Source organism: Catharus ustulatus, chromosome 5 (assembly GCF_009819885.2).
Source record: "Catharus ustulatus isolate bCatUst1 chromosome 5, bCatUst1.pri.v2, whole genome shotgun sequence".
NCBI classification, from domain to species: Eukaryota; Metazoa; Chordata; class Aves; order Passeriformes; family Turdidae; genus Catharus; species Catharus ustulatus.
The window spans coordinates 25,369,289-25,385,671 of record NC_046225.1 but is presented as its reverse complement, the minus strand read 5'-3'; the positions used below and the strand labels follow the sequence as shown (position 1 = coordinate 25,385,671).

General features: G+C 42.6%; 1 protein-coding gene across 2 annotated transcripts in view; it reads right to left on the bottom strand.

Moving 5' to 3' along the window:
* SEC24B (SEC24 homolog B, COPII coat complex component) overlaps positions 1–11,318 on the bottom strand; it is a 60,486-nt gene extending 49,168 nt beyond the window's left edge. Inside the window, exons 1-2 of one of the 2 annotated variants that reach the window (XM_033060376.2) lie at positions 11,097–11,318; positions 4,775–5,479 (exon numbers count right to left, since the gene is read on the bottom strand). In XM_033060376.2, the coding sequence (XP_032916267.1) occupies positions 4,775–5,479; positions 11,097–11,217 (826 nt within the window). In that variant the 5' untranslated portion in view covers positions 11,218–11,318. The remainder of the gene's footprint in view (positions 1–4,774; positions 5,480–11,096) is intronic. The other variant, XM_033060375.2, reaches the window with a different exon arrangement.
* Positions 11,319–16,383: the final 5,065 nt, after the last annotated feature.

The window sequence follows — 16,383 nt, the reverse complement described above, 5'->3', positions numbered from 1 at the left end:
CTCGGTTCCGCTGCCGTGCCGTTCCACCTCGCGATTCCGTTGTGGCACCATGCTGTTCCCCCTCGTGGCTCCGCGGAGCAGCCCTGCTGCCTGTCCCCTGCTCGGTTTGGTGGTGCCACTGCCCTGCCGTCCATGCCTTGCTCGGCTCGGCGGTGCCAACAGCTCTGCCTCCCATCCCTCGCTCGGCTTGGCGCACTGCGGCCCCGTCGGCCCCTATCGGGCTGTGGCCCCGCTGCCTCCAGCACCGCAGCCCCGCTGGCTGCGCCTGCCCCTATCAGCTGTGGCGCCGCTGCCCCCAGCACTGCGGCCCCGTCGGCCCCTATCGGGCTGTGGTCCTGCTGCCTCCAGCACCGCAGTCGTGCTGGTCGTGCCTGCCCCTATCAGCTGTGGCGTCGCTGCCCCCAGCACTGCGGTCCCGTTGGCCCCTATCGGGCTGTGGCCCCTCGGCTCAGGCCGCCATGCACAACAAAGTAACAAAGTAGTAACGCCTCCCTGCCCGTGCTGCTCCCGGTGCCTGGGGCCCCCAAGGCTGCCCCCTGCCTTCCAGCCCGCGCTGCTCCCTGTGCCTAGGGCTGCCTGGGGCCACCCCCCGCCTTCCAGCCCACGCTGCTCCCTGTGCCTAGGGCTGCCTGGGGCCGCCCCCCGCCTTCCAGCCCACGCTGCTCCCTATGCCTAGGGCTGCCTGGGGCTGCCCTCTGCCTTCCTGCCTGCGCTGCTCCCTATGCCTGGGGCTGCCCGCGGCTGCCCCCCCATGGCTACTCGGCGTTCCCGCGGCGCCGTGCCGCCCCCCCTCGCGGCTCTCACTTCCGGGGTGGCAAATTTCGCAACTTTGTAGATCAGATAAGGCGCACCGGACTGTAAGGCGCACTTCTGGGTTTAGGGAAAAATTTTAGTCATAAGGGTGCGCCTTATAGTCGTGAAATTACTGTACTATAATTACTTAAAATTTTATTATTATGCCTTTATTTGTAATTATTTATTTAAGTATTTTACTATCTATGTGTTCTAGCAATTGGATTTTTAATTTTTTAAACATATATTTTAGCCAAAGATGTTGAATTCTAGATTAAAAGAAATCAGATATCATTAGAGGCAGTTTCTTTAGTCCCAGACATCAAAAATGGTTTAAAGCGTTCGAGGTTTACTACTGGAACTGTCCAGGTCTTCCTTCAGCCTTGCTATCAGTTGTTATGTTTATCTGGTTTTCTTTGTCAGCAAATACAGAATCATTTGTGTGCTGAGACTGAACCAGAATTCAGGAGAAAGAGAAAAAAAATTATTTTGCAGATAATTCACTTCCAGAAAACTGTGCACTGTGCAGTGAAGCACAAGGCATTCTACTATCAGCAGCTTTACGAGCCCAGAAAGACTCTGCATGTGGTTTAACTACTGCAGCCTACAGTCCGGCAAACCAACCAAGGACTGCGGTACTACCCAAGCACAACAGAAACAGAAGGTCAGTGTTTATTTTCACAACTGTGAAGTGAGTATCCATGACACAGCATTATCACAGTCAATTCTATCATTAGTTCTTTGACATTCAAGTGTAATATTACTACTTTTTCTTGAGGCCATATACTAACTCAATCACCCCCGTAAGAGCACCATTGAATGGTTCAAAAATAAAACTACTGCTCATATTGCTCTTCCCTGTCTGGTCAGTTTCACTGTTCCACTTTTAAAACAGTTGCTCATTACAAAAAAAAATTTCTATGAACAAAGACACCTCTACAGGAAATAAAATTAACAAGCATTGGAATTAAAAACTTCTGCAAATAAAACAGCAACAGTTTGAACAAACAATAGGTAGTTTTCATATGCCTACTGCATATTGTGCTATTCTGAAAAGACACCTGCATTTTGTCAAGTCCAGCTGCAGATTCTGTACTCAACAGAACTTTTTTGGCAGTCCTTGAAAGAATCCATTTTTACGCACAAACATGAAATGTTGGTCAACTGCAGGAGCTTTTCAAGGAGAGTCCTATTTTTCTTTTTTAAATGGCATTTTGTTTCATGGTTTGAAAATACTGGAGAAAAATTACACAGAGCACTCATCAGCACAGAATTCAAATCTACTAATATTAAAAGTAGTAATAACTGAGCCGAGGATGACACTCTACATCCTAGTCTTGGGAGGGGGGAGAAACCAATGTTGAAATTAAATTCGAACTGTGGATTGAATGAGCTTCATTTAAGCTTAACTGCTTTTCCCAAAAAAAGCTTTACCAAAGCCATATTCTTTCTTAAGTCCTTGGTCTGAGAAAATCTCAGCTAGCAGGACTCCTAAAACAGTTTCAATGTTACATTATAATCTGAAATATCTAGCATTAAAAAGGAAACCTAGTTATGTAACGTCTGTCTTTAGCAGAGAAAGTAAGCTGTAGCCTGGTACTGCTTACAAGTCAAAACTGCATGAAGTCAGAAAATCCCCAGTTCAAAAAGAAAATCAGAATCTTCCTGCAGAGACTATTGCTCTCTCCTCTGCAGAGCAAGATATTTCATTGTGAAGTACCCACATCTCCAATCTCTTCCATGCTTCCCACCAAGTGATAACCCATGAACTGGTACTCAGTTTTCCTATGAAACAGAAGCTGAAACAATGAATGAGGACTGAGTCTACTTGCCTTCAACTGGCACCTTCACAGCTTTATAGGTACACCTGTATTAAAATCATCAAGTTGTTACTTGCAAAAATCAGCTACAGCTTCCTAACTCTTTCAAATGCTTATCAAAAATACTAATTTTAAAAAACCCAACTGACTTGAAATCCATGTAGGGTTCCACTTTTTCCCTGAACTTTGTGAGAAAATGCAAATGTGTTTATTAAGATCCAACTATTACAATTATTACAGAGATGCCTCTGCCTGAATTATGGTGCAAACGAGACCATATGACAAAGTCAATAGCATGAATTTTATCAAACAGTAAATGTCAAGTAGAGAGAGAGAATAAAATAAAAAGAGAGGTGAGGGGAAAGAAGGGGTGTGACAAGTGACAGATAAAGATGTATCAAGAAATAAGAAAAATAACTCAAATCCTCCAGGCACTGCCAGGCTGAGAATGAAACATGTTCCCACATCATTAGGAACTGCCCAATTGTGCAGGATACAACAATCAAAAGGCACAATTACATATGTGAAATGTTATCTAAGGAAGCAGAAAAGCAAGATTGGACACTATTTCAGGAACCACATATAAGAAATGACAGCAGTGAGTTATACAAACCTTCCATGAAGGTAATTCAATCATTTGTGGTGGATGTGACCATGTGATACCAGTGCACTGACATATCCTTAGAAGAGGTCACAATAAAAAAAGTGAAGAAATGCCAACATCATCACAAACACATCCAGGAACTCACAACTGTGGCAGACATCACATTTGCGAACCTTCCTTGCAGAGTGCAGGGGAAATGGTACCACAGAAACCATGAACTTCAGAGGGCCCTGGGTCACTCCAAGTCAAGGCAGGAGAAGATAGCCCAGACCCTGGCCTCAGAGCACTCCATACTTCTCTAAACAGTGTATGTGTGTCTGTGAGTAAAGCATGTGCTGTCACATCATCTTAGTACCAATAAAGTTTCAGTGAATACTGTGGGCATTGGGCAGCCACAATCCAGCTGACACCAGGCATGGACAGCACGTGGGGATGACAATGGACTCGTATCATGAGGTGTCTCATACCATCCAAATGGGACAAAATTCTACTGATTCTCACTGAGGTGGACAGGACCTATACTTAATGAGGAAAAGCAATACATATAAACTATATGTGTTGGATAAAGAGGAAGATAATACCACCTGTCCTTCTAGTCCCCTCCTTCTGGTCTTCTTGGTGGTGTGGGTCCCACACAATAGAGTTCAGTGGGTTAATTATGCTCAGATGTACATGGGAACTCCCAGCACTTCCCCTGGGATGCAGGCAGGGGAGTTTTACACTGTCTTTTACAACACTGTGAATCTGTTGCAGCACTCCTTTGGAAATTGAGTCTGGGGTTGCTTCAGGGGTTGGTCCCTTCTAAGGCACAAAGCTGCGTCTCACGTCAGGGCGCTCAAACCAGTTATGCCACATCTGAAGGGACGAACACCCTTGGGCACAAGTGCGACAGTTGTGTAAGGAAGGACAGTGGGCACGATAAAAAGTACCAGCCTGACTCCACAGGGTCTGCTTCTTATTTGGCTCAATACCCAGCTTGTGGCCTCTGGTGGCGGGTGCTCACCCTCCCTGTCCTGTGTGCATTGAAAGCTTCCCCATAGCACACCACACCCCAAAAACTCTCCTCCTAGCAAACTGGCCACAGCAAAACACCCTGTTGCCTCCACAAATAGCTGATTGTTTTGAGTCATTACCATTAACATTTCAGTCTCTCACAACACTAAGGCAAAATTTAAAGAAACAACAACCATGACTTAGAAAAATTCCCTAGCCAGAAAAGAAAGAAGTATCTTTGTGAATAACAGACATATTTCAGAAATCACACATTCCTTCAGAACTGCATGAAAAAGCTGCCTTCCAAGGCCACTCACATGAAGACCACACAAATAACTAAGATAATCCTCTAAATAGTGTATTTTTTGTATCTCTCAGTAGAAACAAATAGCTGCTGTTATGAGAACTGTGGTAACCAAATTAGAAAAGCTACAATGAGTGACTGAACTCAAAATTACAATACAGAATTCCACACAGTGAACAAAAACAAGCCAAGAAGAGCACACAATTACTTATGTTTCCCAGACAAATGTGGAAGTTTACTATCTTTCAAGTAACACCATACCTGCATTTATTTGGTTATTTACTTTAGCAACTGATCCAGTGAGATTCCTGCTGAGGTTTTCTTGCACAGACGGAGCAGATGAAACAGTTGATAATGTTGTATTATATCCCACAGGAACGTGCTGTTGAAGGGAATGAGGTACTGATGTACTCTGACTAGAAAATGCATTTGTCTCTTTGAACTGTCCAACAGCAGGTAGACTCTGAGAGGTAAATATCTGTCCATACACACCTCCAGCAGCCACGGAAGGATACGAAACATTTGGATACATGGCACCAGAAACCACGGGTATGGCGTAGTGATCAGAATTAAGGGGAAATCCCTGAGATGCAACTGAAGAGCTGACAGAAGTGCTGTAGTGATTATCAAATGCTGAATATGACTGCTGAACACTCACATGCAAGTACGACGCAGACGATACTGCTCCTTGAAGAGATCTGTCACTGGTCCCCGCTGAATGGGGAGGGGTATTGTTGTACAATTGCTGTGATTCCTGTGCATTCAACATGTTGCTACCCACAGATGTCATAACATTTTGTGCTGGTGCTGAATAGTAACCAGGGTAGTAACTGGCTCTGTACTGATTATCCAGATGTGAAGCAGCAGCTTTATTGGGCACTTGGGAATAGTGTCCTGAAGGGGCACTGTAGTTTGGAAGATGTGAGCCATAGCCAGAGGGGAACTGCATCTGACTCTGCATAGGACCTGAAATGAAAACATCACATGTATTAAAAGGGCATCTGCTAGTAGTGCCAATGGACTCCGCACTTGAACTAACAAACAACTGCTTTCTTTTTTGTCACTATTCTTGAGTTTGATTCCCATCAGCAGACAGAGAAGAAACCAAGTACAACACATGCAAAAACAATATTTGAAGTACAGTAATTTCACGACCATAAGGCGCACCGGACTATAAGGCTCACCCCCAGGGAGTCGGCAAAATTTGCAACTTTGTAGATCATATAAGGCGCACTGGACTATAGGGCGCACTTTTTTTTTGCAGCGAGGCTCCGCCTCCGTGCCACCTCTCCGGGGTCGGGCTATGGCCGCCACCCCTCCGTACCCCCTCCACAGGGCCGGGGTGTGCCCACCGCTGCTCCGCCCCGCCTCCACCTGGCAGCCATGGCCTTGCCGCTCCCCCCGCGGCTCACAGCTCTCACTTCCGGGTAGGCAAATTTCTGAACTTTGTCCATCAGATAAGGCACACTGGACTGAAAGGCGCACTTCTGGGTTTGGGGGAAAATTTTAGTCAAAAGGGTGCGCCTTATAGTCGCGAAATTACTGTAATTTGCAAACTCACACAAAGAAGTGCCAGAAAAATTGATTGCTTGATTCTTGAAAGAGGCTTCCATGCCAAGACTGTTTACCTCTTCTTAGTATCTTATTTACAAGTCTTCAATATAGTGGCCAAAATAAAGAGTTGCAGGCCAGTTATATTTGTTGTCTAGTCCTTACGTATTATGATTTCAGGAAAACTGAAGTTGTTATGAAACTAGACAAATATAAAATATTTGATTGTCAAATACAAGAGTATTTGACAAGGCACATAATTTTCATTTACTGCCTGATACTTACAGGTGTAAGAGATGTTGGAATCAGAGAAACTGACCTCTGGTATCACTGCAATTGGCTCTGCAACATTAGAGGTTAATTATATACTGGCCCAGCAAGTGTCAAACAAGCTTGCCTGCCAGAGACCAAATGTTAACTATGTCCAAACGGATTTGCTCAGCCAACTGCTCCATGGGAAATCCCAAAGTTCTTCCTCATGTCCTATTCCTGTTTTTATTTTTAATGAACCACAGATGCTTTTGTGTGGATAACTTGCTTTCTTAAAACTTTCACACCTTACTGCTTACATCATGCAAAATGACTACGGTGTTATTTCCCACTCCTTGACCAATAAAAACACAAACACAGCACTGGCCCACTCACAAATTAAATGGCAGCTGAGGGTAATAATGAATAGTTGATTCCCCTGCTTATATTTACAATAATTACAGAACTTATGCATTACTTCTCTTGTCTTGAAATTCTGAAAAATCACTGTTCTCCAAGGAGCTCTAAATGTCCCATGATTAACCTGCAAGGCGATTTTAACAACAAACTTGTTAACAGACTCCTAAAAGCAAGAAACATACTGCCCAAAATTGCTTCTGGTGAAATTAAAATGCCCTTTCAGAACTGACAGGAAGCTGAGCAGAAAAGAAAGGAAGTAAAAAATTGCAGAACAGTAACTTGGACTGCTGGATCAAAAGACAGGTAGGCACTCGGGGGAAAAGCAGAAAGAGCTTTAAAAAAAAAGTATCTCGAGTTTTGAAGAGAGCATGTAACTATGCTTCTGATTCACTTTTTTCTTGAAAAATTGGGAGCTGCATCATTGAGCTGCATAGTTTTTTCTCCTTTAAAGAAAAATTATTTTGAGTTAGCAAGCCATTAACAGATTCAAGAACTTTGCCAGACTTTTGACCTGCTTTTTAACGTCTGAAAAAGCAAACCAAAAATACAGCAATAATTTACATGTAACAAGGCTTATGGCTTTACGCAGCGTTTTCTTGCCACTTAAGGTGGCAAGAAAAGATATTTTATCTGAAAAGCCTGTGCATCTGTTCTACTGATATATGCAGATTTAACTAACTGAGCAGGTATAATTTAGAAATTGGTTTAGGAGTACCTGACTCCTAAATAAAAGGTTGCATATCAAATCATCTACTGCACAGTCTTCCAGTATCTAGCTCTTGTTTAAAAATACACACCATAAATAGAAATTAAATTACCAATACAAGATATCAGTCTCTACATGATAGAATGCAGTTCTTTTTATTCACATTTTTAAGCAGAAACATCTATAAACACACACATGAAAACCTCACTGAGACAACATTTGAAAAATTATATTGATTTCAAGCTGCAGGTCCTTTGAAAACAAGTTTTAAAATTACAGATGAAACATTATTCTCATATCTGAAACAAGGGTTTTTTTGTCCATTTGATTACAAAGAATGTGAGTAGAAAATAACTTTTGTACTACAATTAGGTGCTGAAACTAATAATGGTGACTAGGTAAGTGGACAGTTTTCAACACTGGAAATCAGAATACATCTTCAGTGTCATTTCAAAACCTGATTAACAGCACAATCTCTCCTATGCCCCAGGTACTACCATCCTTCCAAAACACCTGACAAATATCTCAAAAAATTCCATAAAGGAGCTGAAAACCTCAGCTGCACACAGCAGGTGTATCTTTAAAAGATCATCTCTATAACAAAAGCAGTAAACCTCTGCTTCTATGACCAAATTAATGTTTATTACATAAAGTATACAATTATATAAAGTTACAATGTGTAATTATACAGACATTAACAGGTGAACCCCAGAAATCTTAATTCTTTTTAAAGGAGGGGGGAGCCACCATAGAAAAAACTCCAAATTCCCTCAAAAAAAGAAAAGCAAAAAGCAGCAGTGCTACGTGAATTAGTGAAGTTTTGCCTGCTAATGTCACATTTGGTTTTTATGCCCATGCATTCCCTCAGCAGCATAATTCAGCAATCTCCCACATACCCTACCTACATGGAGTCTATGGATGCTACACCACCAAACTTCCTTTCTATCCAAAACCACCAGTGAACTTTCTGAAACTCCTAACATCCCTTTACCCACCTCCAGAGAAGATTCCCCAAAGCATCCTCCTCGTATGTCCCTTACCCCATGGGCAGGAGGCAGCATCACTGCCCCTTGTTTACTGCTGGCAAACAAACCAGCAGATCAAGGTGATGATGAGCTCTAACTACAGCTCAGTAACAGAACTGGTGTCTCTTATTCATTCACACAGCTTCCCATTGTCACAAAATATTCAGAAGTTTCCCATCTTTCACACCTCTGTTCTCTTTGTTAAACTGACCAAAACGATCAAAGTCTGAGGAGAAATGAAAAACAAGGCTGAACAACATAATAATGAAAACTTTGCTTCCAAAATGCCAGTAGAAATACCAATAGAAGCCTTACAAACTGGCTGTAGACAGCACCAGACCAAACTCTTCTGAAGAACCATGGGAATTCAATGCAATTATCCTCTCAGTGCTGCATTTCAATACATTAAATTGCTAGCGCTGAAGTCCTCCATCACTACTGAACCCTTCAGTACTGATTTAACAAGAATCATTTTGTTATGCTGACATTAGGAAATAGGTCATTTTCCACTTAGATACAAAGCCACTTGAAAGACTACAAAAAAAGTTTCCCAAATTTGTAAGAGAAGGAAGAAAATAATAGCATATACACAAGAAGTTACTGTTAAAAATCCAACAAAACAATCACGCCTAAATTTAACAAAAATTGAAGTCTCCAAGGATCTCAAAGGGTCATCAAGCCAGGCAAAACTCACTAACAACAGACCTGAACATCCTTTTTAATACCATCATAGCACAACAGGCTGCTTTCTGCAAAAAGCACTGTCTTTCATCAAATGGCAGCATCTACATAGTTTTACTTGAAAAATTCACATTTTATCAAATTAAAACACAGAGCACTCTAACAGAAAGGATATACCAGTGTTTTCTTTCAGCCAATACAGAAACAGCTCAATTCACTTCAGGACCTTATACTTAAACTCCACTCCAATGATATAAAATTGAATTTCAAAAGCAGCAACAATCCAATTTATGAAATTTAGTTTATATTATATAATACAGATATTTCCTCTACTCCTTTTCTATTGCTATTCCCCCCTCTACTTCCTCTCCTATTTTCATTAAAAAACCCCAAAACCTCAAGTCCTGTGTTGTAACTTCAGGAGATTAGTACTCAGACAACAGATAGGTCAATCAAAAAAATCTGGAATGCTACTGCTAAATGTTGCAAAACGAAAAATTCAGGGTTATTGACTAAAGTCATCAAAGACATGTAAAGGAACACAAAAAACAAAGTTATGCAATAAAAAATGAAGACTGTTATTGAACAGTGTATTTCTTAAAATTAAAGAAGGAGCATTTTGCAGAAAATAAATGGTCTATGTCCTGGTTTTACCCAACCTGTTTCTACCAATATTAGCAGCAACATGCAGTTAATTAATTAAAACCAACAGTAACGATGGTTCTTTAAAATTACTCAGCTAGGAATACAAAGAGAAGATAGAATGAAAGTTCCTATTTGTTTCTGTAAAACACTTCCAGGTTAAACATGTTGTATCACTTGTACCCTCAAAACGGTATGCTTTTTGACTAAAAATCATGTAAATTGGCATTTTCTGAACAATTTTTACAAACCCCAGCATCACAATACCGGTTGGGACACAAGTGAGGCATCAGTAGCTCCTTAAAACCTGCCATTTAATTACCTTCATTTTCTTTGGTGACTGCCCGAACACTTTTATAAGCATTTAAGTGCTTAACACTTAACCACCCCTTTGGACACGGGACAAATTCACAATTCTCAAGTAAAAAAATCTGTAGGTCCCTATCCTGCACAGAAAACACACCTGTGCAGAAAGCAGTCTGACTACAAAAGATTTAACAGTATGAGCTAGAACTCTATGCAATAAGAGGCCAAATTTAGATACCAAACCAGTATTACGTGGAGATGATTATACAGGGATTTTGAAGAGCTAACGTGGTGTGTCAATAAAGAACTGATTTTACAGCGCACCAATTCAAAAATGCGGAAGTGTACACTCATTACTTTCATTCATACTCCAGTCAGTCTCACTACCTCTCTACCTGAAATGGGAGTCAGTATTTTTTTACTTTTAACTATCGTACCTTTGTTTTTCAGTGACTCAATTTCACTGGTCCAATGCTGCCTGTTCAACTCAAATCCCAAGATCCAGTTGTGTGAACGCCTACCTACCCACTACTTTTAATTTCATACACAGCTACAAAGTGAGTATGGCCCGTAATACGCGATTTTCTGCCTATTCTCACGTACTACAGCCAGCGTCAAGGCCTAGAAGTGCCTTGGCCTCTCGAGCCTTCCTGAAACGCCGCAAAACAGGCACCACAACACCGGGCAGACGCAAATCCGCGAGGAAAGATGCGAATACCCCCTTCCTCGCCCCTTGAGCGAAGCCGGAGAGGCTACGCCTTCCATAGTTCTTTCCGCACACAGCCGCGGGGGCCCCCACCTTCCCCGAGCGGCTCCGGCGGGTCTTGCCGCCTTCCAGCCAAAGAGCTTCGCTGCGCGCCGGATCCACCGGGCCCACGCCCGCCCGCCAGGAGGAAGGAAGAGCAAGCAGGCCCCTGGCACCCACAAGGCAGCGGCGCGGCTCTTCCCGGAGACCCCGCGAGCCCCTTTCCCCGCCCGCCCGGGCCCCGCGCAGGCCCCTCACCGTTCTGGCAGCGCGGCGCGCCGCTCGCCGGGGCCGCGGCTTCCAGGGAGCTGCCGGGCCCTCCCGGGGAAAACGCGGCGGCAGCGGTGGGCTGCGGCGGCAGCCCGGTAGGCGCGGACATGGCTTCTCGCAGCGCTTGTTCACTGCGTCCCGCTGCCTCCTCCTCCTCTCCCTCCTCCTCCTCCTTCTCTTCCGCCGCCCCGATCCACAGCCGGGCACCGAGCGAGAGGGCCCGAGCGCCGCCGCCTACAGCGCCCCCCAGCGGCAGCTCCGCCGTGAGGTCGCGCCCCTCCCGGCACGGCCCGGCCGCGGAGGCAGGGCCTGGCAGGCAGGATAGGCCGGGCGTCGCATCCCGCCGGGGCTTCACCTGGTCCGGCCCGCTTAGTCTGAGTGTGGCAGGGCCGTGTGCCTGGTCTGTGACTCTATGGGCAGGCCGGGACAGGGTGAGGAGAGGCTTGAAGGAGGTGATTTACTCTTCTCGGCCTTAGTGAGGCACATCTGGAGTGCTGTGTTCAGTTCGGGGCTCTTCAGCGCAAGAAGGACATGGAACTCCTGGAACAGTCCAGCGGATGGCCACAGAGAGGATTGAGGGACTGGAGCATGTCTCTTACGAGGAATGGCTGAGGGAGCTAGGCTTGTTAAAGCTGGAGAAGAGACAAGTGAGAGGGGATTTCATCAATAAATATCTAAGTACTTATCTATAGTGTATAAATACCTAATATGGGAAGTATATGGCCAGGCTCTGCTCTGTGCTGCCAAATAATGGGACACAAGGCAATGGGCAGAAACTGATGCACGGAAGTTCCACCTGAACATGAGGAAGAACTTTACACTGACTGTGCTCTGGAACAGATTTCTCAGAGAGGTTGTGGGGTTCTCTCTCACTTGACTATCAGGAGATACTCAAGAACCATCTGGATGCAATCCTGTGCCATTTGCTCTAGGATGACCCTGCTTGAGCAGGGAGGTTGGACCAGGTGAGCCACTGTGGTCCCTTTCAATGTGACCGATTTTGTGAGGCTGCTCCATGTCCCTGCCTCAGGGCACAGACGTGTACGATACATACACTTGTCTTTATTTTGCCTGAGATATTTTTGTCTGTATAGTAACATATGCAATTTTAGGTATAATTATACTGTGGAACACACAGAGAAGTAATGTGTATTGCACACAGGAAAAGGCCTCACAAGGTGAGGTGAAGTGAAAGCTCTCCCTCTGTAATTGTTCTTGTACAGACAGAAAAGTCTTAGTGAGATGGAGTGAGCTGAGGCAAAGCTTTTCTTTCAGTGTTAGGATGCTCACTGTATTCTGTCTGTCTCCAGTGTGGATATATGCTATGTGTCAAGCCTTCACAAGAAATGGCAACATGAGATAATGCAAGACTTGTCAGTCTCTGTGCAGAATATATACTTTATATTCTCTAAACAGGAAGGCAAGTGCTGAAGAGCCTCTGCCGTGGTTTAACCCCATCCAGCAACTGAGCACCACAAAGCCTCTTGCTCATTCCCCTTCCCATCTGGCTGCAATGGGGAAGAGAATTGTAATTGTAAAAGTCAGAAAACTCATGGGTTGAGATAAAGTCTATTTAACCATTAAAGCAAAAGCTGTGAACACAAGCAAAGCAAAACAAGGAATTCCTTCACCATTTGCTGTGGTCAGGCATGTGTTCAGCCAGCTCCAGGAAAGCAGGGCTCCATCACATGTAGTGGTTATTTGGAAGACAAATGCCATTACACTGAATATGCCTCCCTTCCTTCTTCTTCACCCAGCTCTATATGCTGAGCACACCACCACATGATACAGAATATCCCTTAGGTGAGTTGGGATCAGCTGCCCCAGTTGTGTTCCCCTTGTGTTTGCCCAGCTCCCTTGCTGGTGGAGTGGTGTGAGAGGCAGAAAAGACCTTGACACCGTATAAGCATTGCTCAGCAATAATGAAAACATCTCTGTTTTATGAACACTGTTTGCAGAAAAAAAATCGAAAACATAGTCTACACCAGCTGCTGTGAAAAAAATTAACTCCATCCCCTGCCAAAACCAGCACATCCTTCCCCACTGGCTACCATTGACAAAGGATTTCTGTTAAATCACACACTAAACCATATTAATTTTGACTGTTTGTCTGTCTCTATCACCTGTCTTTCACCTATCATTCACTCAGACATTACTCAAGATGGAGTAATTACTCAGGTTATTTAATTATTTATGCAAAAACTCAATAGCACTATAACATACTGGTGATTTATATTGTCAATACTAAATCCAATGGCACTGAGTCCCCTTTACTTTTGGCTTACATTTGACCAGTTCCTTCCCTGTTTGCATACTGTTCTTCCTACTGGTTATTATGCATATCTGTCCTTAAGCACTTTTTAAATTACTTTGCCTGTGTGCTTAGCATACAGCCCAGCTCTGACTGTTAGAGTTATTACAAAGCACACAGGGTATCTTTTAATACTGCAGGAACTGATAATACTGTTGGAACATTTCTCAGCCTTCACACCCTATCTGACTATGTAGAGGTGTCTTGTGCAGGCTCTGTTAGTTCTTTGATAGATAGTAGATCCATATCTGAAAGAAATAGTTTCTTCTCCATGACCTAATAAGTTAGGCCAAGATATAACTGGATCAAAATACAGCATCATTCAGGTCTATTAAGAAATAATCATTATAAGGATGCTAAAGGACTAAGTAGCATGGGAATGATGTGACATTGCTGTAATAGAAGGAGTCTTAGCAGGAGTTACACAAACATTTTGAGAATCTGACTGTCAACCAGCATGTGACTCTCTGAAATCCCTTCCAGGGCTGTATTGTTCTGATAGGGTTAACAAATTCTACTTTTAAAGTTTTCTTCCTTTGTTGTAACTCATGTTTTCCTTTCTTTGTAACCCCTACTCCATCCTACACAAAATACTTCTGAGAAATGAATGTGTGACAGCAAAATAATTCAGATATGTGGACAAGCAGTTGATTTGTCTTTTCATTCTCAATGCTGTTTGAGAAGGCATGTAACTGCTTCCTTGTACTGCAACTATATTTCATCACAGCGTGCAGCATTTATGAATCTGTGTTTTGACAAAGGTTTTTCCTTTCCAAAGTCTCGTTTCTCTAACTTCTGGTACCGTGAAACCATAAATATATCGCAATCTTTGAAAATTGCATGTCAATTTATGATTGAGCAGAAGTAGTTACAGACAATTGTGCTAAAAGCAAGAGGAGGCAATTGAGAATTTTCTCATTTTTTGAATGCTTTTACAAAACCTTTTACACAGCTTGATCAATTATTTTCTACAAACAACGACACTGTGGTTAAACCCATTAATTCCTAGAAAATCCAGATGAGTTGGCAGCTAGAACATAATCCTGTAATGGAAATGCACCATAAACTCAAACCCATTAATTTTGTTTTCCTCATTTATAATGAATCTGAGAGCATTAGAGAGAAATGAGTATTAATGTCTGCTTTTTATGCTACCGTGCAACAAATAACACAGGGGTTGTCTCACCTAGGTCATTGCTTCCATGTAGTCTAGCAACAACCTTATTAAAGGAGTTATAAATTCTTTGGCCAGTTGATAAGTCTTAATTACTAATAGAGGTATTTTGACCTTTGTTAGACACAAAAAAAAGTCCCTCTGCCATTTGGATTTGCAGAACAACAAGTGAGAGTGCATCTTGTTACCCATAGCCTGGTAAATGAGGTATTGAATTTCCAAACTAGAAAAAAAGGTTACTTTTATGAGGAGGAAAACCTAGGAACAAATCTTTATAAACTGAGTCATAAATAATTTTGAACTCTAGCATAACTAAGCCGAGTTTCTTTCGCTTTGTCACACACTTCTGAAGGAGAACGACAAAATTAGGTGCTTTTATAACCTCCATCAACAAAATATAGCTGTGGGTCACTGTCTTACTAATAAATCTCTAATTATTGTCTTCTATTTCTAACAGGAACTGGGCTACTTCAGTGCAAAGTAATAAGGCTTCACATTTCCACAATAAGAGTCTCCAATTGTATTTACATAATTGTGTTTGTCTAGTCACTGCAGTGTGATTGCTTTCCAGAAAGAGAACGGCAAATCAAGACTTGATGTAATTGGGAAATGTGCCTCTGCTTGGATGACCTCTACATCTGGCCAAGGGATAAATCCCTGCATCCACTGGGTGAGAGCTATGCTATACTTCATTTGCAGCTGGCTAATTAGTAGAAGAGGCCCCAGGGTAGTCATGCCCCACTTAAAATAAAAATCTTTCAAACTTCTAAAACATACCAGAGAACAAGATATAATTTGTGATGCTGCTTAGTTTTCTTACACAGGTACAGATTTGCTTTCCATGTATTTTATTTTATTAATTATCAGATAATTCCAGAGGAGTTTTGCATCTCAGCAGTGTGCCTGTTTGTCTGCCTGAAGCACTTGGCATGTATTCTGGCTGGGTACACAAGACTGAACTGTGCTCAATTTTTGTCAGGGGTTTTTGAGTGGGAGGGGGTGGGTTTTTTTGGGAGGGGATTTCCTTTTATCACTCCCTCTTTTATTTTCTTTTTCTTTTTTCTTTTTCTTTTTCTTTTTCTTTTTCTTTTTCTTTTTCTTTTTCTTTTTCTTTTTCTTTTTCTTTTTCTTTTTCTTTTTCTTTTTCTTTTTCTTTTTCTTTTTCTTTTTCTTTTTCTTTTTCTTTTTCTTTTTCTTTTTCTTTTTTTGTTCCCTGGGGTTATACTTGTAGTCAAAATGACTCAAAAAGCAGCAGGATTTACCTGGGTGTGGTTTCACCAGCTCTAAGGAAAACCTTCCACATGCATACTCTATTTCGATATCAAATTTCCCAATTGCTGTATAAATCATAGGATAAAGGAGTCTGCAACTGCCAGCATGGTGGTGGTGACCCAGCTACCTTTGACTACAGTGGCATCAACAACAGTCTAATGTCATCATCCTAGGGTGGCTGTAAATGATGTAAAAGAATTATTCAGCTCTTTGCTGGACCAAGACAATGAGCTCTGATAACTGCTACAGCTGATGGTTGCTGGGTGTAACAAATCACTGTGGCCTCTGCATCCGAGACCAGCAGGCAGAGTAGTTGTTCCATTCTGTAACCCCTAATGATGGGTGTTGTCTCTGCTCATACTCTAGTCTATAATTTCCATGATACCTCTTCGAATTTGGATATATAACATAAATTCTCACTTAAATTGGTACTCCTGATTGGCAATTATGCCTGGTAAGCCTCTTGAGTATCGAGTGTTAATAAACACATATATCTGTATCTAGACTTGTAATATTCC